This window comes from Diceros bicornis, chromosome 21 (assembly GCF_020826845.1).
Source record: "Diceros bicornis minor isolate mBicDic1 chromosome 21, mDicBic1.mat.cur, whole genome shotgun sequence".
Taxonomy (NCBI): Eukaryota; Metazoa; Chordata; class Mammalia; order Perissodactyla; family Rhinocerotidae; genus Diceros; species Diceros bicornis.
The window spans coordinates 53,603,274-53,625,665 of record NC_080760.1 but is presented as its reverse complement, the minus strand read 5'-3'; the positions used below and the strand labels follow the sequence as shown (position 1 = coordinate 53,625,665).

Below are 22,392 nucleotides of genomic sequence, written 5' to 3'. Positions count from 1 at the left end.
GCCAGAAATTGTTATATTGAAAGATGTATGTAGTCTCCCTTATTAAAAAAGGAAAAAACCAACACCTTGTTAACCAGGGTGATGCCAGCATGTTGTATGTCCCCCAAGGTCTGTTTGCTTAACTTTTTTTTTAAAGAAACAAAATACTGCTAGAATATCATATATTCATATTAATTTTTTTACTGTAAAAATCTTACTCTTTTGTAACGTTGACAGGATCATTGAGAAGATAACAATCCCAGACTGTTGAATATTCTTCTTATTTTAACTTTTATGTGAGTTCATGATAGAATGGTATACTGGTGGGATATTTTCAGTTTTGAAAAATCATATTTTTTTTTATAGGACAAGATTGAGAAGAAAATTCTACAAGAACACTTGTGCTTTATTTGGTTATTGGATTTAATAATACATTTCAAATACACCAGATTTTGTCATAGTAAGAATGATAATCTGTTGTTTATCAAAAAATTGAGAAGGATTCATAAAGCTATGAAGCATAACAGGAAAGATACTGATTAGGGGCTTTTGAAGTATGAATTAAATGGGGGAGGGGAGGGTCTTGCGGGATTTCCATTTAGAGAACAATCCTACTCAGAACTCCTGTTTTCTTGGCCTAGAGAATTTAGGTCATCCCTCTTTAACAACTGCTGTCATCTGTTGAATGCTAACTTTGTTTCATACATCTTGCTAAGCACTTTACACTTATTATCTCAACTCACAGGTTCGGTATTATTACTTCCACTTTACGGATACTGAACCTATAGTACTTGAAGAGTCATATAGTTGTGAGGAGGGGAGCCAGGAACCGTTCTTAACTTTATTAAGCAACATGTACTGCTCCTTAATCAAGACATTGCTCAGGTGTCACTGCCTGTAAACCTTCCCTGAGACATACATGCTTCTTCTGTAGGATTTCCAGCCTTTATTTATAGGCTGCTTTTAAAGGTTTATTTGTGTGATTTAGGTGAAATTTTAGCTGTCCTGTAATCTATAGGGTGTCTTGCCCATAGAAAGTAAAGGAATGGCGCATAATTTAGTCTCAATATTCTGAGGGAAGTACCTAACCAGTGAAGTCTTCAAAGCCATAGCAGTTGAAATGCTGTTGTGATACATTATTTTCCCCATTGTGGGTGTTTGCATATATAGTTTTAAAAACTTTATTATGGAAAATTTCTGTTAAAACATAGTACATTGAACGTGTTCTTGAACTCAGAATTGGGGATGAGGAGAAATTAGGTGTGCTTTTTTTCTCCTTGGCCCCCAGAATCCTGGGAGGAGGCTTTTACCCGACCCTGGGAGGAGATGGAAACGTTCTTTTCTGAGGAGACAGGCCAAGAGAATAGGCAGATTCTGACCTTCAGGGACCTCTAGGTGAGTGTCTGCTAATGTGCTTAGCACATGGGCCGTCAGTCGCCCTCAGGCACAGGATTCCTTGACAGACAACCCGGTATTTAAAGACAGCCTCTGCTTTCAGGCTGTTCCATCAAAACAGGGAAAACAATTCACGGACAAAAAAGATGGAACAGCAAGCAGAAGGAAGCTAAAAGAGCAAGAAGAAATTTAAATCTCAGTGTAAGATCTCCAGAGAGCTAAGAAGATACTGCATCCATGAAAGACCAACAGAATTCTTTTTAAAAGTACATTCAGAGAACAAGAAAAATAAAAGTAAGAAAGCAGAACTAAACTCAGTAGAAGCATTGGGAAATAATGTGGAAGAGATCTCTCAGAACATGGAAAGAAAACTGAAGGATAAAAGAGAGAGAATAGGGGCCAGCCCCGTGGCTTAGCGGTTAAGTGCGTGCGCTCCGCTGCTGGCGGCCTGGGTTCGGATCCCGGGCGTGCACCGACGCACCGCTTCTCCGGCCATGCTGAGGCCGCGTCCCACACACAGCAACTAGAAGGATGTGCAGCTATGACATACAACTATCTACTGGGGCTTTGGAGGGAAAAAAAAAAAAAAAGAGAATAGGATGCTGAATTTAGAAGGCCCAACATCCAAATGATGCGAGTTGCAGAAAGAGAAAAAGGATAAAATCATCAAAGAAACGATGCAAGAACATTTTCTGCAACCAAAGAATAAGGGTTTCCAGAGTGAAGGTTCCCAAATATTGAAGCCCCTGTGGCTACCTCTCCCTCCTTCCAGCACTGAAATGGCCATTTTTCTGCTCTGTACAGCACCCAGTGCAGCTGTGATATAATAATTATATCATGATTTTGGTCTTTTCCTTTACAGCTCTTACTACAATTGTCATTTTTAAATAGTACTTATTACAGTTGTAATTAAGTAATCGTGTGTGTGTGTATGTATCTGTATCTCCTGACTAGGCTGAAAGCTCTTCAGGGTAGGGTTATATCTTTTTTAAATTTTTTTTCTTCTGTATCCTTCTGTACCACACCTTCTGTATCCACACATCTATTACAGTGCCTAGCCTAGTAGTTGGCTCAATAAATATTTTTAGAAGTAATTAATCTCATGGAAGTGTGGCACATTTGTTTGCCTGCAGGGGACAGGCATGAATGAATGAATAGATGAAGCAGAGGGGCTATGAAAAAGCAGATAGTAGCAATAATAAATTGCAGCTGGGGGCTGGCCAGGTGGCGTAGCAGTTAAGTTTGCGCATTCCGCTTCGGTGGACCGGGGTTCGCCGGGTCGGATCCTGGGCACGGACCTGCTTACTGCTCATCAAGCCATGCTGAGGCAGCGTCCCATATAGAAGAGCTACAACTCTAAAACTATGATACACAGCTATGTACTGGGGCTTTTGGGAGGAAAAAAGAGGAAGATCTGCAACAGATGTGAGCGCAGGGCCAATCTTCCTCAAAAAAAAAAAGAGATGAATTGCAGGTGGCGCTTGGCTGAGGCCAGTAGAGCCTGGTAAAGACTGATGATAGGAGAGTGCTGCCACTCAGCTGTGTGTTGCCATGCAGCAGTGCGCCCTGGTAGTGACCAAGTTTTCAGGAGAAGATGTAAACCCAGTAAACCCACAAGCAGCAGGACTAGGGGAGCAAGAGTGTGGTCTCGAGGTAGACTGCCTGGCTTTGAGTCTTATGTACTAGTTGTGTGGCCTTGGGCAAGTCACTTCTCTGTTCCCACATCTGGAAAGTGGAGAAAATAAGGTTATTATGAGGATTAAGTGGTTTCATTGTTAAGTGCTTAAAACAATCCTGGCATGGTAAATGTTGCATAAATAATTACTTAAACCTCTGGAAGCCCCCAGTTCTGGATTCACATCTTCTTGTCTCATGAGTGGCCTTTACCGTAATGAGTTCCAAACCAGACAGTCCAAATCAATCTCTGCTTATTAGGAAAATCACTCTTTATTATGTACAGCAGTTTAACTCCACACTGGGAGTCTGCCATTTTGCTGTTTTGATTTTGCAAAGTGTTCCCCAAAGAGAGAGAGAGCCCACGGGAGTATTTTCCCAAAGGTAAATTGGTCTCCTCCTTAGGAGTACAAAGACTCAGTCATAGCTATGAAATTATACTTTTTTGAAAAAGGCTTCCAAGGGCCCAAATCAGAATATCAGATCCCCCTCCCCCTAGCTTGGGAGCAGATTCGGCAGACCAAGGCTTAGTCCCCTTTCCAGAGTAAACTTGCAGAAGTCAGAGTTCCCTGCTTCCCCCTCCCTCCTTAACTCGAGGCTTAACAGAAGCGCCTCCTTCTTCTGGCATGAGTTCTTGCACTTAGGTAAGAATTCAGGCATTTAGGCCTGCCCTGTTCCCAGTAAGAAATACCAAACCGAATTAATCTTATTACTTCCTACCCATCCCCCTTCCCCAGACAAACAGTATCTGCCCCTCTTGTGTTCCTTATCTCAGTGGAATGGTATTACTTTCCCACTCAGTTGCCCAAGCCAGAAAAATGGCTGCTGACTTTCTCACCTTTAGTCCTACACATGCGATTTAATCAATCTTGGTTTAATCCTCTTGGTTTTTTATAGCTCTCAAATCTTTCCACTTCTCAGGCCATAGTTAGTGCTGTCTGGATTATAACAAAGCCTTCTGATTGGTCTAAAGGGACTTAATTGCTGCTCAGGTGCATATCCTAACACCAGCCAGGCTCCCCACCTGCCTCTAGAGCTGGGTCTTGTCTTGCCTCCCTGCCGTTTATATTCAAGCCCTTTGGCCTTTGTATTGTGGCTCCCTGGATCACTCTCACTTCCACCTGCAACTGTATCTTTTGTTGGATATAACTTTTGATATACCCATTCTCAAGATCCCAACTTGGAACTCGTATTCTGTAGGAATCCTGACCATGCCCTGAGTCTGGCCGGTACCTGTTGTTTTCCCAGCATCCCTACTAGCGGCACGTTCTTAGTGCACTTGCCTGTGATGGTCTTTCTCAGGAGGGCAGTAGGGGCAGGGACTGTTTCCTGTTGCCCACCCTATCCTGATGATCACTCTGTCTCTTTCCTATTAGTCTACCCTGATTGCCTAGGAGAGTGCCTTATACATAATCTACTCTGCATTGGGGGGAGGGGTGAATTAGTAGGTGGAAAGTGAATAAATATGCTAAAGAAAATTATAATAAAACAATATAACTTAGTACTTTTCATACAGGTCGCTTAGTGCTGTGGTTCCCAGACAAAATTTGCATAGGGATCGCATGGTGATCTTGTTCAAGTACAGATTATGGTTTTTTTTTTTTAAAGATTTTTTATTTATTTATTTACTTTTTCTCCCCCATAAGCCCCAGTAGATAGTTGTATGTCATAGCTGCACATCCTTCTAGTTGCTGTATGTGGGACGCAGCCTCAACATGGCCGGAGAAGCGGTGTGTCGGTGCGCGCCTGTGATCTGAACCCGGGCCGCCAGCAGCAGAGCGCGCACGCTTAACCGCTAAGCCACGGGGCGGGCCCCAGATTATGGTTGAGTAGGTTTGTGGTGGGGCTCTCACAAGCTCCCGGTGATGCCTCTGCTGCCGGTCCGTGGACCATACTTGGAGTAGCAAGCGTCTCATGTGGCAGTGAAAGCGCATTCTTTGGAGCCAGCACATGTAGCTGTATAATTTTGGGTGAGTTACGTAGCCTCTCAATGCCTCAGTGTCCTCATTTGTAAATAAGGTTACGAAAAGGACCTACCATATAGGGTTGGTGTGTGGATCAGATGAATCAAATGAATTAATAGAATGATCCTGCCACATAGTGACTGGTATACAAGTGTTTGCAGCTTAATTGTTGGCATGTCATCACCATATTATATAGCAAATTATAGGTCTCATGGTCTCTGTACATGTATTTATATTTAATCCTTTTGATAATCCTGTGAAATCAATGCTATTACCACACTGTTTGCAAGTTCAAAAATGGAGAGTCTGGTTAAATGACTTGTTGAAATGTTAACCGTAAATATTCATGGAGCAGGATTTTAAAGGTAGTCCTTCTGTCTCCTGTCTCAGCATCGTGACACCATAGCTACTCCTAATTTAATTTTTTTAACTAAGTGCTGGGAGTTGGTTTTAAGAGACTAAAATGTTAAGATGATGATCAAAGCCTATTAAACATATTTAGAAGCTATTAATTTTTCATTGTGAACTACTAGACAAGACTATTTTAATGAACTGATGAATTCATGCCCAAATGTTCAAGGGAAGCTTCATGGAGAGTTTGGAACTTTTTCTCTGCATGACTCCTGGTGGAGTCTAGTTGCCCTGCCTCCCTCTTCTTGAGCTCGCTGGGCTCTGTTTGGGTTGCCCTCTCTACACTGCAGACCAGAAGTTGCCTCCTGGCAGAGAACCAGGTCTCACTTCATCTGTTGCCCTCCTTCAGGGGTCACAGTCACGTGCTGCCTGTGTCCAGTGTGTGGAAACAGCTGCTTCCTTTGTTGTGTGCAGTTTTCTAGTTTGGGGGACGAGGGGTAATCCAGACCCCGATACTCCCTGATTTTTGAGTCTCAGTTTTTCTCCTCTGTATATTGGGGTTAATGTTTACGTCTCAGGATTTGTATCAGGATTAAATTAAATGAGATATTATAACAAACCTGTTTAGGTACCTAACACATTGGCAATACTTAGTAAAAGGCTTTTTGTTTATGTTTTTGTTTTTTACCTTGTAAAACTTGAACTCAATTTTGGCTTGTTTAATAGAGACTAGGCATATGCGATCTTTGAGTAAAGTTATGTATTTTAATTATGTGTTTAGTGAACATCTGCAGAGTCACCTGACTTGGTTTCCGGTCAGTGTTGGTTGTGTGGTCTTCACGTGCCAGACAGCAGGGCCAGTAGGAAGACCCTACATTCTGTTCAGATGGGCCCCCGTGTCTTTGCTCCCCTTTGCAGCAAAATGCCGTGAGTTCCTTATATTTCCTGTCTGTACCGCCTTTCTTTACACGCTCTCTGGAACACACTCTCATCAGTCTTTTCTCCCCACCATTCACTGCACTGAAACCACTGTCTCAGGGTCACCAGTGTCTTCTAAGTTACCAAATGCCGAGGTTCTTATTTTGGCCAGGTAGTGTGTTTGACACCTCTTTCTTCTGGAGACATTTCCTTGACTTGGTTTCTAAGTGATTACTCTTGGTTTATCTGCTAACCTACTGGCTGCAGCTTCTTAACGTCCTCTGGCAGTTCCTCCTTATCTCCATAAACATTACAGAGGGCTAGACTCAGTTTTTAAACCTCCTTCAAGTTGGCAAGTGGCTTTAAAGGGGGATCAGATGTGAAAGAGTTAAGAGGCACGAAGGGGTGGCTGCATGCTTGACCATCTCTAATCATCCCAAGGCTCTGAGACCCAGTACAGAGTACAGTGCCTGGAGATAATTGCAGTGGATCAAGGAGTCAACTTTGAAAAAATACTAAGAACAGAAGATCGCAAGGAAATTTGAGGAAAACAGGAACTCTGTTAGGTAAGAGTGCTGTGGAATGTGATTGTGGAGCATGACAAGGAGAACGTGGAAGCTTTGAAGCTTGTGTAGGCCAAGTACATTTGTAAAGAAGAGGTGCGGCAGAAGTGCTCCATCCCCCAGCAGAAAGTCTCGTGATGTTTTACTGTTTGAAGGAATCTGATTGAGGTAGTTTCTTTCTAAGGAAAGCTTTTTGATGCTATATGCAGTGTATTAGATATAAACTTAGAAGCATTTAAGTGCTGAAGAAATTATTTAATGTAGGTTTTTCCTATATTGATTTTAACATCTGCTTTAATAAATTAATTTCACTTTACATCTTTAAATATATAATTTAATTGTAAAATAATATTGCAAAAAAATATTTTAACCATGTTTCTTTCATCTGGGAAATTTACGATTAGTACAAAGAAGTGTTTGAGAAAGTATATCATGATTTATGTGCTCAGTAGAAGTAATTAGGAATCAGGCACAGACTTACTCAGCCTGGCTCCAGGGAGACAGTCCTTACTATTGTGATTTCCAGGAGACCTGGGGGGTCATGTCATGGACACAGATTCACCCAGCCTCCCATCCATCTGTCCAAGCACCCATTCCATCTAGCCACACTTCCATCCATTCTTCTTCATCACATTAGCTACCATTTACTGAATGACAACAGGAATGATAAGGAAATAGACTTCCTCCTACGTTCTTACTCTCCCCGTTGCCAGTCAGTCCCAGAGAAGCTGCAGTAGAAGTATCTGTTACAAGGTATGGTGGATCCACCAGATCGCCTCATGAGATTTCCTGTGCAGGGCTAATGGAGTCTGCTTTAGACGACTTTCTTCCTTTCATTCATTTATCCATCAGTATGCATTTAGTTATTCCTGTTGCTGTTGTGACTATAGTAGTGAACAATTATGTGTTTGTATGTTTGTTTGTGGGTGTGCGCACGTATTGAGTAAAGTGGACTACTTCACTGAGCTTCAGGATTTTAGGGGCAGAGAACATTGTTAGGCTGGGCTTAAGGGGCTCCTTGGTGTTTAGATGTGTAATGCACCTCAACTGAAAGAGTTTTTAAAGCTTCAGTCTCACACAGTTGCAGCCAAACCACTGAGTAGCTTTGTGTCCTTGGAATATAGACTGTCTTTTATCCTAGACTTTTATATCTGCATAGCAGAGCTAGTACCACCCACCTCTAACAGTCATGGTGAAAATGAAATTAGATGAGATAATGTATGTCTTTGCCTTGCATGTGGAGCCACTCAGTAAATGGCAATTTTAATTATTTGTAATGAATGTTAGTGCTGGCAGATATTTGACTCCCTTGGTGGGACTGTTGATCTTAGAGCAGGGATCCATGGATGAGTTTTAGGGGATCCATGAATTTTGCAGTCATATACAAAATTTTCTGGAGAAAATGTCTATATTTTTCAACAGATTCTCTACAGTGTTTATCATCAGTAGCTACATATGTGCATAAATACAGTTAAGAACTCCTTTCACAGAAGATGGTAAATGAACAGTAATTTGGTATTTGCCAGCATCACTCATTTTACTTGTTTTGCAAAATGGCATGTGCATATACAATTAGAAGAGAGGCAGAGGCAGAAATGCACAAATCAAGAACAATTGGCATTTGTAAAAGGTGCCCGTGTGAAGTGCTTCTTTGATTGATGACTGTGGCTCAGGCAATTGATTTTAGCTGGTACACTTTGGCATTGCCTGTTGCTTTTGGTCAGTTGTTGGATAAGAGTCTTCTGGCAAACCTTTTTGTTCTCATTTTTGTAAATAAAGGTGTATAAGTGAAGTATAGCATACATACTGTGAAATGCACAAATCATATATATTGTGGTGCAGTTTTTACTGCTGCCTTCCATATCAATGTTTAGAATGTTGCCAGCTCTCAGCAGCCTCCCTCATGGTCCCTTGTAGTCAGTATCCTGTGAAAGGTGACCAACATTGGTTTCTGTCACCATGACTCAGTTTTGCCTGTTTTTGAATTTTATGTTTTCTTTTGCCTATTGCCTGTTGTAATAAGGTTCATTCATGTTGTTGCATGTAGCACTCATTTTTTATTGCTGTATGGTATACCATTTAAGAGTACACTGCGGCTTATTTTATTATTGATGGATGTTTGGGTTGTTTTCCAGTTTTGAACTATTATGAATAGTGCTGCCGTGAATGTCGCATGTGTCTTTTGGTGAAGATGTGTATGTGTTTTTCTTTGGCGTGTACTTAAGAATGAAATGGCTGGTCATAGTATATACATCTCATCAGCTCTCGGAGAAATGGTTTCCCAAAATGGCTGTATCAGGCTGCACCTCAGCTAGCAGTGTATATAAGCTCTGGTTGCTCCACATCTTTGCCAGCACTTAGTATTGTTGGTTTTTAAAAATTTGGAGCCATGAAAAATGTACTTTTAAAAAAATCAATTTGTAAAATTGAGATAAAAATCACCATTTTGGAGTGTACCATTCAGTGGTTTTAAGTATATACACAAGGTTGTGCAACCGTCACCACTCTCTAGCTCCATCACTCCAAAAAGAAACCACATGCCCATTACCAGTCACTCCCCATTTTCCCTCCCCACAGCCTGTGGCAACCACTTACCTACTTTCTGTCTCTCTAGATTTGCCTGTTGTGGACTTTTCATATAAATGGAATCGTATGACATGGCCTTTTGTGTGGCTTCTTTTACTTAGCATAATGTGTTCAAGGTTCACCCATGTTGAAGCATGAACCAGTACTTCATTCCTTTTTATGGGTGAATACTGTTCTGTTCTCTTGTATGGCTGTGCCACAGTTTGTTTATCCATTCATGTTACTGAATGTTCTCATTGTTCTGTTGGAATAGAGAAGATGGAAATTATTAAGCAGTATCTTTACATTTGTTTCTTAATATCACCTCTGGTTGATTAACTGTAGTTTATCGGAGTTTGCCTCAGAGCACATGGAAGATTGTCAGGAAAAGCAACAGCAGCTACCTGCGGGCGCTCCTAGAGACAGTGGAGTGTGCAGGATGCGTGCATCTCTCGTGTCATTTCGGCTAGTGCTCTCCTGGAGGCCCTTCTCCTTTACTTAGGCCACTTCTGGGCCATTTTCCTCATCATGGTTTCTCAGAACCCGTTTTTCAGCCATCTCAGCTGTTTTCGTTGTCTGTCTTTAATTGGATCTTAGCTCAGTGCAGTGGCTTTGTAGTGATATTTAAATACCTAGCTGTCTGATGGGAGAGGAAAATGATAACACAGCAGTCACAAGAAATGGTGGAACCCATATTGTGGCTGGTTTTCCATTTGGCTTAAGCCTAATAGAATAAGGCCCTTGGATCAGTTTGGTCCCTGTTGGATAACAAAGTGGCCTTTTTTTCTTGGTTGATTCATCAAATATTTCACTTTTTGTAATATATCATTTTTTCAGGGTACTTACCGTACAGTTTTCCCCTTAGCTATCCAGTAAGTAGTGGAGAGTAACTATAGCATCTAAGACTATTAGCTAGTGAATGTCTGCTGCTCAGTGGAGCCTGTAGAGCTTGCACTGGTTCAGTTGTTATGTGTGCCATAGCTGTCATTAATGTCTGGATCCCATGCTCTAGATTGGGAACTAGCCAGGGGAGCAATCTGAATGCAAACCAGTGAAGTACAGTTTTTTCAGACCCTTCCCAGCAAATTTCCACATCGAACTATTAATAAAATGCAAGTAACTGGAGAGTTCATTTTGATTCAGTGTGCATGAGACAGTCACCTGATTTCACAAAGAATAATTCTGTGGTTATGCATTGAGAGGACACAAATATATTGTATATGATAACTGGCTTTTAACAATTAGTCTGTACTTAATTGGTCCGAATGGGGAGTACAGATACCCTGAGAGAATTTAAGTAGATCATGTACTAGGTTCTGTGTAGCTCCCTGAGGAAAATCATTGGCCCACACTGTCTGTCCTTAGGCTCATGTTTTTTCCTATTCCTTGTATTCCCTACCCTCCATTGGGGCTCAACGAAATACCAGTATCATTGGTTAATTATTGGGGCCTAGAGCCTAGTTTAGGTGTCTTTGGGTTAATAATCTAGTATTTAATATAAAAGGAAATGTGATTCTTAGTTTTGGGGTGAAATATAGCACTATTTGGGTTCGTAGGTTTAGTTCTAATATCTTTGTTAGAGAGGTTGAGGGATAGAGAATAAAACAGGCAGTTAGATGGTCAGCTGATGTGATTGTTTTGGAAAGACAAAGAAAGGAAAGAAGATAGTAGAGAGGAGGGCAAAAAGGTCTAGAGTGGCTATTTAAAGTTTAGTGGATGGAACCAACACAAGATAAAGAAAGCATGCATTGGGATGTCCAAATATCAGTCATTTTTGGTCGGGCCAGTTGGGTTATCTGATTAAGACCTCCTGGTTTCATTAAATCAGACTAGACAACTGTCTTCATAATACCGGAAATAGTCGAAACAGTAAGATCTGCATGTTGTGTATAGTGCCTCCAGGACATTTCTTTTACCTTCACAGGTATTCTTAGTATAGGCTTCAGTCATAATAAATGTGATATTCTTAAGATGTTGTCACAAATAAGTCACTATTTCCTTTCCCATTTTTAATCAGATGTGTCCAAAGAGAGAGCCCCTTTGTTTCCGTAGCATGCTGAAATCGTAAACAACCTTGGAGGCCTGTCTCCTGTAGGTATAGATTTTTAACTCTTAAGCTTTAAATGTCAGGACATCCTCCTGTTAGAGCTGTCTGTGCAGCCACCTGAGCACATTGAGGGGACTTCTGTAACTCAGTGATCAGAAGTTTAGGAAATCTAGCACAGAGTATACCTTAGTTATTTTTAATATTCTAAATTGAGAAAGCACTTAAAGTACAGTTTTGTGTTTTTCAAGTCCAAAAAATGAGAAGGATTTAGCAGTGTTAGAAATGCCCAATGTAGAAAGTTACTGTAGTATTTTATTAAGAAAGGAAAAGATCAGTTCTCTATCTGGATCCCAAGAGAGGATCTCTTTAACATTTGCTTTAGGAGTTAATTAGATATATGGAAAAGATTATTTCAGATTATTTCTAGGTTTTCCTCCTTTTATAAAAGAACAGATCACGGTGTTGTCCAGTGGCCATCAGTGGACTGCCAAAGCTAGCTGGGTGTGTCATGTCTTCTGAACTGTTGCTTTTCTTAATTATCATTCATAACTTTTCTTTATTCAGTAATTTTAATATATTTCTGTGTGTCTGAGTTTAAATATACACAAGTAGGTTATCATACACTTAATGCTTTTAATTTTTTATTTAAAACATATTTATCTTATCAGCACTTTATTCATTTGGGTTTTATAGTCAGAAGCCCACCCAGATTCAAGGAGAAGGAATGTAGACTCTGCTTCTTGAAAAGTGTTTCAAAGTCACATTGGAAGAAGAGCATTGGGAATGGGAGACATTGCTATAGCTACTTTTGGAAAATATAAGCTGCCACACATTGATATTATAATATTAAACATTTAAATAGTTTAATGTTAGCTTCTCTGTCTAGTAAAATCAGTATAGGAAATTTAGGATATTTAGATTAGACTTTTTATGAGAAACCTAAATCTTGTATAAAAGAACAAAGTTAGGGAGAAGAAAACTTTTATGCCATTCTAGTTTAAGGATTTTCTTTAACTAGGATCATTACCAAATTCTTAAAAACTCTTTAGACTTGTTTGTGTCTTAATTTTTTTTCAATTGAGCTGTATCAATTTGCATTCTCTGCTTCTTCTCTTGTATTCTGTCAAGCATCTCAAGTTCTATTAAAGGGCTGGCATATTTCAAGCATAATGAGGTTGCTGTCTTGGTGGGATCTTACTATGTACAATAAATATAAACTAGGGAACTCTGGAGTAAGATGTTCGTTATGGTCCTTGCACTTTTCTCCCTCTTTTGTATGTGCTGTTTTATGGAGCATTTATATCAGATTGTGCCGTGAGCCTTGGAGTCAACTCTAGGGTTTGTCAACATCTTGTTTCCTCACACCCTGGCTTGGGACTGCCCTCTTTCTTTGTAGGCACCAAGAATCCTTGAGATGTTTCTTATGTTAATTAAAGGGAGACCTGAAACTCTGGACAGCTCAGCTGTGATCACTGACGTGCCGTCTGTGTTCCCATTCCAGTAAGCACTTAGATTCTTTGCTGCAGTGGTGACTTTAACCGGGCAGTCTGGCTGAGAAGTTAGAGCTCTCTGGTGCCTGAGCCAGGACTTGGCAGTGTGGTCAACAGACTAGTGTTGGTGCTGGAACTGTTAACAATCTAGGACAAAATAAGAGTAGAATTTGTGTAAGCATCTAGAAACCTTTATAGAAATTTTGTTAATTGACTCTGATGATAGAAGTTTTGTGCCTGGCTTTTGTGTCTTTTATTTTTAAATTTCATTTTTCTAGAAATTTCACTATATTTTACAAAAGTATTGATCTATGACAGGTTGGAAATCAAAACAAAACAAAGTTGGTCCTTCACCACAGATAGTTTGAAGAGTATGGGCCTAAGCCATGTAAAATCAGTTTCAATTTTTAAAATCTTTTCATTTCCTCTTCTTTGAGAGTTTTTTTAAAAAAGATATTCTGTAGTGTGCACAAGTAGCAGATGCCTATGACTGGTTAGTCTTGAAGAGTTCTAAGAAATACAAGTGGCCACAGATTACAGAGGGCTACAATTACAAAACCCTGTAAAACATACCTCTCTGTGGTGAGGAGGGTGAAGGGCTTTTTTCATTTAGAGACACAGAGAATTAGCAGCTCCAGTTGTATGACTTTAGTCATGGGTCAAAAACAAATACAGGACCGCACAGACAACACAGAGAATTCTGTTAATTGTTTGGGAACAGAATAGTCAGCGTAGCAGAAAGCAGCTCTTGGGACTTCTCATTCCGTAGTTGAGACCATCCCTCAAACTGACCAAACCGTGGTTTTGTGACTGCCTAAGAGGTGACCCAGATGCCAGGATCTCATAATCCTCAAGACCAGCAAAGAGACAAACGTGAATGCCACCAACAGGGAACGTGGGTGTTAACAGAATCAAATACAGAACTATCCAGAGGAGTCAAGGAAGGCTTGATGGTGGAAATGTTGCCAGTTTGAGAATTTAAAGCACAGATAGGATTTTGACAAACAGATGAAAGCACTAAACTGTAGAACAGAATCACATTCTATCATGGAAAACTGCTTCACTGTTATGATGGTAACATGATAACACTGGTTTATCTTTCACAAAATGTTTTGGCCTACTCTTTGAAGACTTATGAAGAATTTTGCCATTGATTTTGGGCCACAGAGGTATATTCAGATTCTGTCGTGTTTTCAATTTAGCTTCTCCCTTGCCGTGCTTGATATTATGAGTAGTGAATTTTCATCGCCAGTGTATCAGCTCTTTTGACCACTCTGGAGATGCAGTCTTTCTTTTTAGGAAGCAGTTGATACCATACTTCATTTCGTCATCCTTCATATCTAATTTGGGCAGCAAAAGAGATGGCTAAAATGATCAGAAGTACAGTTGATTTTGTTTGATGATCCAGTAGCCTTGCTAAATTCATTTATTAATTCCAGTAGTTTATCCGTAGATTCTTACAGATTTTCTTCATACATAATCGTGTAGTCTGTGAATAATAATAGTTTTATTCCTTCCTTCCCAGCCCTGTGCTTTACTTATCTTTTTTGCCTGTGGAACCTGGCTAAGACTTTCAGAACAGTATCATATTAGAAGTGATAGTGGTGGGCATCCGTGACATATTCCCAGTCTTGAGGCGGAGTGGGACTCTTCACTAGTGTTTAAGTTTAATGTAGATACTCTTCATCAGATTAAGGAAATTTCTTCCTATTTCTACTTTACTAAGAGTTCTTTTTTTTTTTAACTTTATTTATTTATCCCCCCAAAGCCCCAGTAGATAGTTGCATGTCATAGCTGCACATCCTTCTAGTTGCTGTATGTGGGACTCGGCCTCAGCATGGCCGGAGAAGCGGTGCGTCAGTGTGCGCCCAGGATCCGAACCCGGGCCGCCAGCATCAGAGCGCGTGCACTTAACCGCTAAGCCACGGGGCCGGCCCTACTGTACTAAGAGTTCTTATCCTGAGTGTTGGGTAACTTTATCAGATGCTTTTCTGCATATATTAAGAAAACTATGGCTCTCCTCCTTTCTGAAAATATGATGAATTATATTGATTTTTTTTTTTAATTAAGACTATACTTTTGGAGCAGTTTTAGGTTCACAACAAAATTGAAGGGAAGGTACAGAGATTTCCCACATACCCCCTGCCATGGATACATGCATAGCCTCCCCCATAATCAACATCCCCCACCAGAGTGGTACATTTGTTACAATCAGTGAACCTACATTGACACATCATAATCATCCAAGGTCCATAGTTTACCTTAGGGTTCACTCTTGGTGTTGTACATTCTATGGGTTTGGACAAATGTATAATGACATGTATCCATCATTATAGTATCATACAGAGTATTTTCACTGCCCTAAAAATCCTTTGTGCTTCACCTGTTCATCCTTCCCCCACCCTCCAACCTCTGCATCCACTGAAATTTTTACTATCTCTATGGTTTTGCCTTTGCAGAATGTTATATAGTTGGAATGATACAATATGGAGCCTCTTCAGACTGGCTTCTTTCACTGAGTAATAGGCACTTAAGGGTCCTCCATGTCTTTTCATGGCTTGATGGCTCATTTTTTTTTTTCTACTGCTGAATAATATTCCATTGTTTGCATATATCACAATTTGTTTATCCATTCACCTACTGAAGGACATCTTAGTTGCTTCCAGGTTTTGGAAATTATGAGTAAAGCTGCTCTAAACATTGATTGCTTTTTGAATGTTTAGCCACCTTAGTATTCCTCACATAAACTCCTCTTGGTCATAATACATTATTCTTTTTAAATATTGCTTGATTAAATTTTCTAATATTTTGTTCAAATTTTTGCTCCTGTGTTTATAAGAAAGATTGATTTGTACCCTTTCTCATATTGTCCTTGTCAGGTGTTGTATCACTGTTTTGCTGGTCTCATAAAACAAGTTGGGAAATGTTCCCTATTTGTGCTCTAGAAGAATTTCTGTAAGATTAATATTATTTCTTCCTTAAATTGTTGGAAGAATTCAAATATTCCTTTGTAGGAAGAATTTTAATTAAAATTGACTATCTTTGATAAACTAGATCTATTTAGATTTTATATTTCTTGTTTCGATTTTGGCAAGTTGTACTTTGCAGGGAATTGTGCATGCATCTAAATTTTCAAATTCATTGGCATAAAGTTGTTCATAGTATTCTCTTATTGATATTTTGATATTCTTTCAGTACCTCTTATTATTAATATTCTTTTATCTGTTCTCCTTCATCCTTGATAGTGCTAGTTTTTGCCTTTTTTCTTTTTTCCTTGATTAGTCTTGCTAGAGATCTTTCAGTTGCATTATTCTTTTCAAAGAAATAACTTGATTTCGTTCACCTTCTAAATTGTACTGTTAGATTGGATATGTAGATCATTAACTTCCAATCTTCATTTCTAATATATACATTTAAAAGTATAGATTTTAATCTAAGCACAACTGGATCTGCATCCAGTTTTGATATTTCTTTTCATTGTATCATTCAATTCAAAATACTTTGAGTTTCTTTTTGGTAATGGGTTAGTTGAAATATGTTGCTTGATTTCAAGGCAATTGGGGATTTTCTAGTTCTTTTGTTGTTGTCCAGCTTAATGCTAGACATAGCATACTCTAGATAGTTTTAGTCCTTTGATATTTACTGAGTCTTGGTCTTTCATTCAGCCTGTGGTCAGTTTTAGTAAATAGTAAATATTTCACTTGCAAAGATGAATTGCTATTGGGTGTCATGTTTTCTGTGTCAATTAGATCAAGTTTGTTAATCGTGCTGTTTAGGTCTTCTGTGTGGTGCCAAAAGCGGCAGGGTGTAATCAGGTGCACTTCTAATCCCTCCACCTATCTTCAACTTCCCGTTGCTTTTAGAGGCTCCTTCTGGGCTTGGGTTCAGGATTGGTGACAACCAGCAGAGTGTGTAACTCAGTTCTCCACCCCACCCTTCTCACCAGGGTCCCAGGCCCCTTGCCCTCATAATTGGGTCTCCCACTGCCAAAAGCTCTGCTGGTTTCTTTCTCATTAGTGGCTTTTTCTTGGATCCTCAGGCTCTTGAAGACCCAGAATTGGCAAATGTCCTTGGGAAGAGTCAGCCATGAAGTACCTCCATCGTGTCACTTTTTGTCTTGGTTGCCTCAGAATGTCTCGGACTCCAAACGTTATTTGGATTGTTCTTTTATCTGGCTTTTCTAAGTTTTCTCAGTGGGAGTTTTAGTCTTGCCCAAGCTATTCTCTCATATTCAAATGGAAGTCCTCCAGGCACACTTCAAAAAAATTTAGTTGTTTATGCTTTTTGGTTTGGTTTTCTTTTCAGTCTGACTCTCCTGCTAACTGACTGACTAAGCAGGAGGACCTTGTTTTAACTATAGTTTTTTCGTCACCAGTGCCTAGTATATATAATGACTACTTATTGAATTTTTATTATATGAAGAAAGAACTTGTGTCTCATGTAAAAATTTTAAAAGTAAGCAGCAAAATTAACATGTTTGGCTTTCTTGTGAGATTTTCCCACAAATTTAAAGGCTGTGATTTTAAAAGAAGAGGGAGGGTTAAGTTACATTGGTTATAGATAACAGTGAATTTTTGACAGAGCTGAATTAGGACTCCTGGCCTTTAAAAATTTTGATTAACAAATGTTTATTATGCTGCCGTGAATCAGGTACTGCTCTGGGTGCGGGGAGAATACTGTGATTATCTTGGTAGATAGGTCCCACTTCTTCTCAAGTTCCCCTTCTGCATATAACGTATCATAGGGAGAGAGTATAGAACAGCGTTGTTAATATAAGTATCAACATATCACATTTCAATCGATAGATTCCAAATATTGTACACTGAAAATTATTTTTTTTCTCTTACAGAATATGACAGATACCTAGCATCTAGCAAAATAATGGCAGCCGCTTACCTTGATCCAAACTTGAATCACACACCGAATTCGAGTACCAAGACTCACCTAGGTACTGGTGTGGAACGGTCCCCTGGGGCAATGGAGCGAGTGTTAAAGGTCTTTCATTACTTTGAAAGCAACAGTGAGCCAACCACTTGGGCCAGTATTATCAGGCACGGAGATGCCACTGACGTCAGGGTAAGTGTGTTTTCCTAGGAGGCATCCTTAGTGTGTATTTAGGTTAACTGTTATTGGCACATACCACAAAAAGAGAAAGTAATAACTATTATTCCCATATTACAGAGATGTTAACTTTTTCTTTATAATATTTATTCAGTTAATATGTGACTGACCAGAGTTTTAATTGTTGTAAAATTTCTTAGGAAAATAATAACTGAATCATATATTAGTCATGTAGTGCCTTTGACTTGTTTTTCTCTCCTGTTTTAACTCTTTGAAGGGTACAAGGAAACAAAGCAATTAAAATAGCCTCTCATACTTATGCAGTAAGAAATTATTTTCTAGAAAGTGTAATTTTGAAGATATTTGCATGACTCTAAATAGGATAGATTCTTCCAAAACTGATGATGATCTTCTGTATACCAGACACTGGCAAGGTTCTGGGATATAAAAAAATCCCTGCTCGTACAGCTTACAGTCTACTGGGGGAGACGCTCGTGGCCCTAATGAGTGCAGTACAGAAAGTGCTTCCTGAGGCATTCCAGCTGATGAGGAAGCCTGCAGGAGTAATTCCTGAAGGTAGGAGTTAGCCTGGAGAGAGTGTCCTCTGGGTGGTGAGGGAGAGTTGGTGATAAAGAATTGTGGGAGAAGCACATTGTAGGCACAGGTTGTGAGAGTCAGGAGTGAGAAGGTAGCACTGTGATTTCAGAAAACTGAGTGCAGTATGTACATTTGCAGGAAGTGTTTACTCTGGTCAAGTGTTAAAGAAACCCCTCCTCCTTCCTGCCCTCCTCCACTTAGTCCATATTCATCTTTTAAAGAGCACAAGTGTCCAGGGAGTAGGACAAATAGATATGTCTTTTGTACTCTCTTTCTTTTTGTAATACTGAAACTATTTAATTTGCTACTCTTTAACTTATATGCCTTAACTATTTTTGAGTAAAATAAAAGGATTGATAGAATTTAGATTTAAGGCTACAATATTACATTTGAATTACATGTAATTTTCTGTTACCTCTGTAATATTGTAATGTTGACTGTTCAATTGCATTAATTATTAAAAGGAGAATCCTTCAGGATTGAAATATGTGTTAATATCTATTTGTGAGGTATAATTGAAATATAATAGTCTCTTTTTACAGACTTTTTATGAAGTTTGCTGGCTTTTTCTATAGTTCTGTTTTATATTTAACCTTATAAACACCATCACTTGGTAGAAAAGCCAGCAGCTAGTATTCTATCTTAACATTAATCAGGTAATTCATACTGAGAAATCTTGGAAATGTAACATTTATGGGAAGGCTCTTAGTGTATTTTCTAGTCTTTGTAAATTTCTAATGCAATGAATGAGGAAATTCTTTAAACCATTGCATCAGCCTTAATAAACTTCAGAGCATTTGTACAGGAGGGGGACCTTTTAAAGATTATGAATTTGACAAGATGTTTAGCAAATGTTCAAGATTTATTGTATCAGAAAATTCACCTGGGAAAGACTCCATGACAAATGTGTTTTAGTATCAAACTTACTGCACATGAAAGAATTAATACCAGGAGAGAACCAGGGATCACTGGGCATATGTCAGCCTTCAGCCAGTGTTAAAAACTTGCCAGATATCAAAACATTTGTATTGTGAAGATACAATAAACCAGATACAAATACATAAGTTATGAGAACTTATTTGTCAGACTTTTATGAAGATCAATACTAGCAAATCTGTGTGGCCAAAAAGCAAGTTGTTTTATTTCATAGTAAAATGTTTGAACTTTAATAACTCTTATCAGTTGATGGTTTTCAACTTGAGGCAGAGAAATCTCTATTGGCATTGATTCCCCATAGCCCATTCCTGGAATAGCATAAAATCCGCAAGATACTGGGTCACTGTGATGGAGGGTGGATGCTTTTCATAACCTGCTTTCATTTAATGCTGTAACATTTGAAAATGCAGTATTTTAATTGTAAATTAATTAATGGATGTATCTGCACATCTGAACAAAATAGTACTGAAGAACATGTTCGTGACATCTTTCTCCCCAAGAAGAGGCATCAAACAGAGGAACATTATGGATACAGAGACAAGCATATATTGTTAGGCGAGAGTAAGATGGGAGAAACGTGCAGCATTTAATGGCCTGATGACTTTAGAACAGAAACAGGGTGGGGCGGGGAGGCGGGGTAAGTTAAGATTGGAAGTATAGTCACTTGGCAGAAATAGACCATTTGATGGTAGTGAAGAGGAAGCTAACTGTTTTCTGAAGGGGATAGCTTGTTGTTATCCAAATTTACTGAATAATTAGATTCAGTCTTAGAGTCTCTATTGCTACACTGCCCGGTATGGTAGCCATGCACAACTATTGAACACTTGAAATGTAGCTGGTCTGAATTGATGTTTTGTAAGTATGAAAATACACACCAGATTTCAAAGATTTAGTATGAAAAAAGAAAGTAAAATACCAATAATTTGTTATGATTGTATGTTGAAAGAATAATGTTCTTGATATACTAGGTTAAATAAAACATATTATTAAAATTGAATTCACTTGTTTCTTTTTACTGTGGCTACTAGAACTTTTAAAATGATGTGTGTGGCTTGCGTTATATTTCTGCTGAGAAGTTGTGCTCTATAGAAAGTATCAGAGAGACTGCTTAACTCAGAAGAACCAAAACCTTTGGAGGAGTTGAAAGATTTTTCACCAGGAAAATATGTGGATTTTGGTAGTAATTCATTACAGAGGTTTTATTTCTCCCCTGCTTCAATTAATAAATTTTACTCCTTTTACGTATATGTGCTCATTATACATTAATTAGTTTAAATGTTTGGTTGCTGGAAGGATTCACAGGACTCCCTCGACGCTGACAAACCATCGCTGGCCTACTTGTGCAGCACCTGGGTAGTGGGAGGGCTAAAGCCTCTTTGTGGTGGGGGTCTGTCGGATGGGCACATTCCGTCTATGTAACCAGCCTTCACTTGTGTAACTGCCCAAGTGCCACCCAGATCAGGTGCAAGTTATAAATCCAATTATGATTACTAAACAATACCAACATGCTTGTATGTTCTGCCCCTAGGTGATCAGTAGCCCATGGTTCCAAACATCACTTATCTTGGCCATAGCTTTTGCCAAGTGTCAGTACCATGCTCCAGGAAACTCGGGAGATAAATATGGGTCGATCCAGAAGAGCCAGGATTAACCCATGCTGGACAGTATTGAATAAGATTGGTCATCTAGAAACATTGCAGTGATACTTCACTATCACTCTTTATAAATAGAGTATAGAGAAAATTCCAAATTCTACCAGAAAAGTCTGCTACTTAGGAAAAAGAATGATATTTATGTCATCATTAAGTCATTACATAAATTACGTCATGACTTTTCATCAGTGATACTAGAAGCAAGAAAATATTGGAACAGTACCTATAGAGGACGCAGGGAAAATAACGTGTAGTTCCAAAGTCTATACCAGGTAAATTATCAATCACGAAAATGTGAGATGAAGGTATCTATAGAGAAAGAAGGAGGTAGGAAGTTAATACTGTAGGCTTTCTTTGAAAAAACAATTAGATCACATAATGGAGCTTGAGAAAAAGTGAACCCAGAAGGAACTACTGTAGGAGGCTGCAAGAGGCAGCAGTCCACCACCAGACTGCTGTCAGTCTCTTGCACCTCTCTTACATCTTCATAGTCTCTTAATGCTGTGACCGTGGGTTAATGCACCTCTCCACCTATTCCACACCCTTACCCTCGTTCTGATTGGACTCATTCTAAGTTAACGACCTTAATGCTACCCCGCTGCATCTATACCTCTCTTCTCTGCCTTTACGTCCAGTGTTTCAGCCCAAGGATTTCCCCTTCTTTTAGTCACTCAAGTCCCTTGGAATCATCTTCTACTCCTCTTTTGCTTATGCTCTACATCCGGTACGTTAGCTAACCCTGTCCACGTTATCTTCAGAATATACCTAGAATCCACGCACTTCACAGGACCTCCGCTGCAACAGCTTTCTTCGAGCCCACCGTGTGTCGTGTGCACTGGCACATGGTCTCCTAACTGACATCGCGCTTTCCCCACTTGCTCCCCTTGGTCTGTTGACAGCCCAGCTGCCGGAACAATCCTGTTTAAATGAAAGCCAGACTGTGTCACTCCTGTACTCAGAACCTTCCAGTGGCTTCGTGTCTCATTTAGAGTGAACACTCAAGTCCTTCAAGAGCCCTAACCCTCTCCTCTCCCCATCATGCCCTGTAACCTTCTGTCCTACTGGTCACTCACTTTTACTTTCTGCTTCCTGGACTGTTTCTCTAACGTGCCAGTCTTCTAGTCAGTAATTTGCTCAGAACCTCCAGTCGCTCTCCATTTCTCTCGGAGAAAAGCCAGATTCCTTCAGTGGCCAAAAGGA

General features: G+C 39.5%; 1 protein-coding gene across 6 annotated transcripts in view; it reads left to right on the top strand.

Annotated features, from left to right (window-relative positions):
* The window catches only part of PTK2 (protein tyrosine kinase 2), a 282,084-nt gene that overhangs the window by 79,752 nt on the left and 179,940 nt on the right, over positions 1 to 22,392 (top strand). For 5 of the 6 annotated variants that reach the window (XM_058564997.1, XM_058565000.1, XM_058564996.1 and 2 more), the window contains one exon: positions 17,796 to 18,022. In XM_058564997.1, the coding sequence (XP_058420980.1) occupies positions 17,828 to 18,022 (195 nt within the window). In that variant the 5' untranslated portion in view covers positions 17,796 to 17,827. Of the gene's footprint in view, positions 1 to 17,795; positions 18,023 to 22,392 lie in introns of those variants that run through there. The other variant, XM_058564999.1, reaches the window with a different exon arrangement.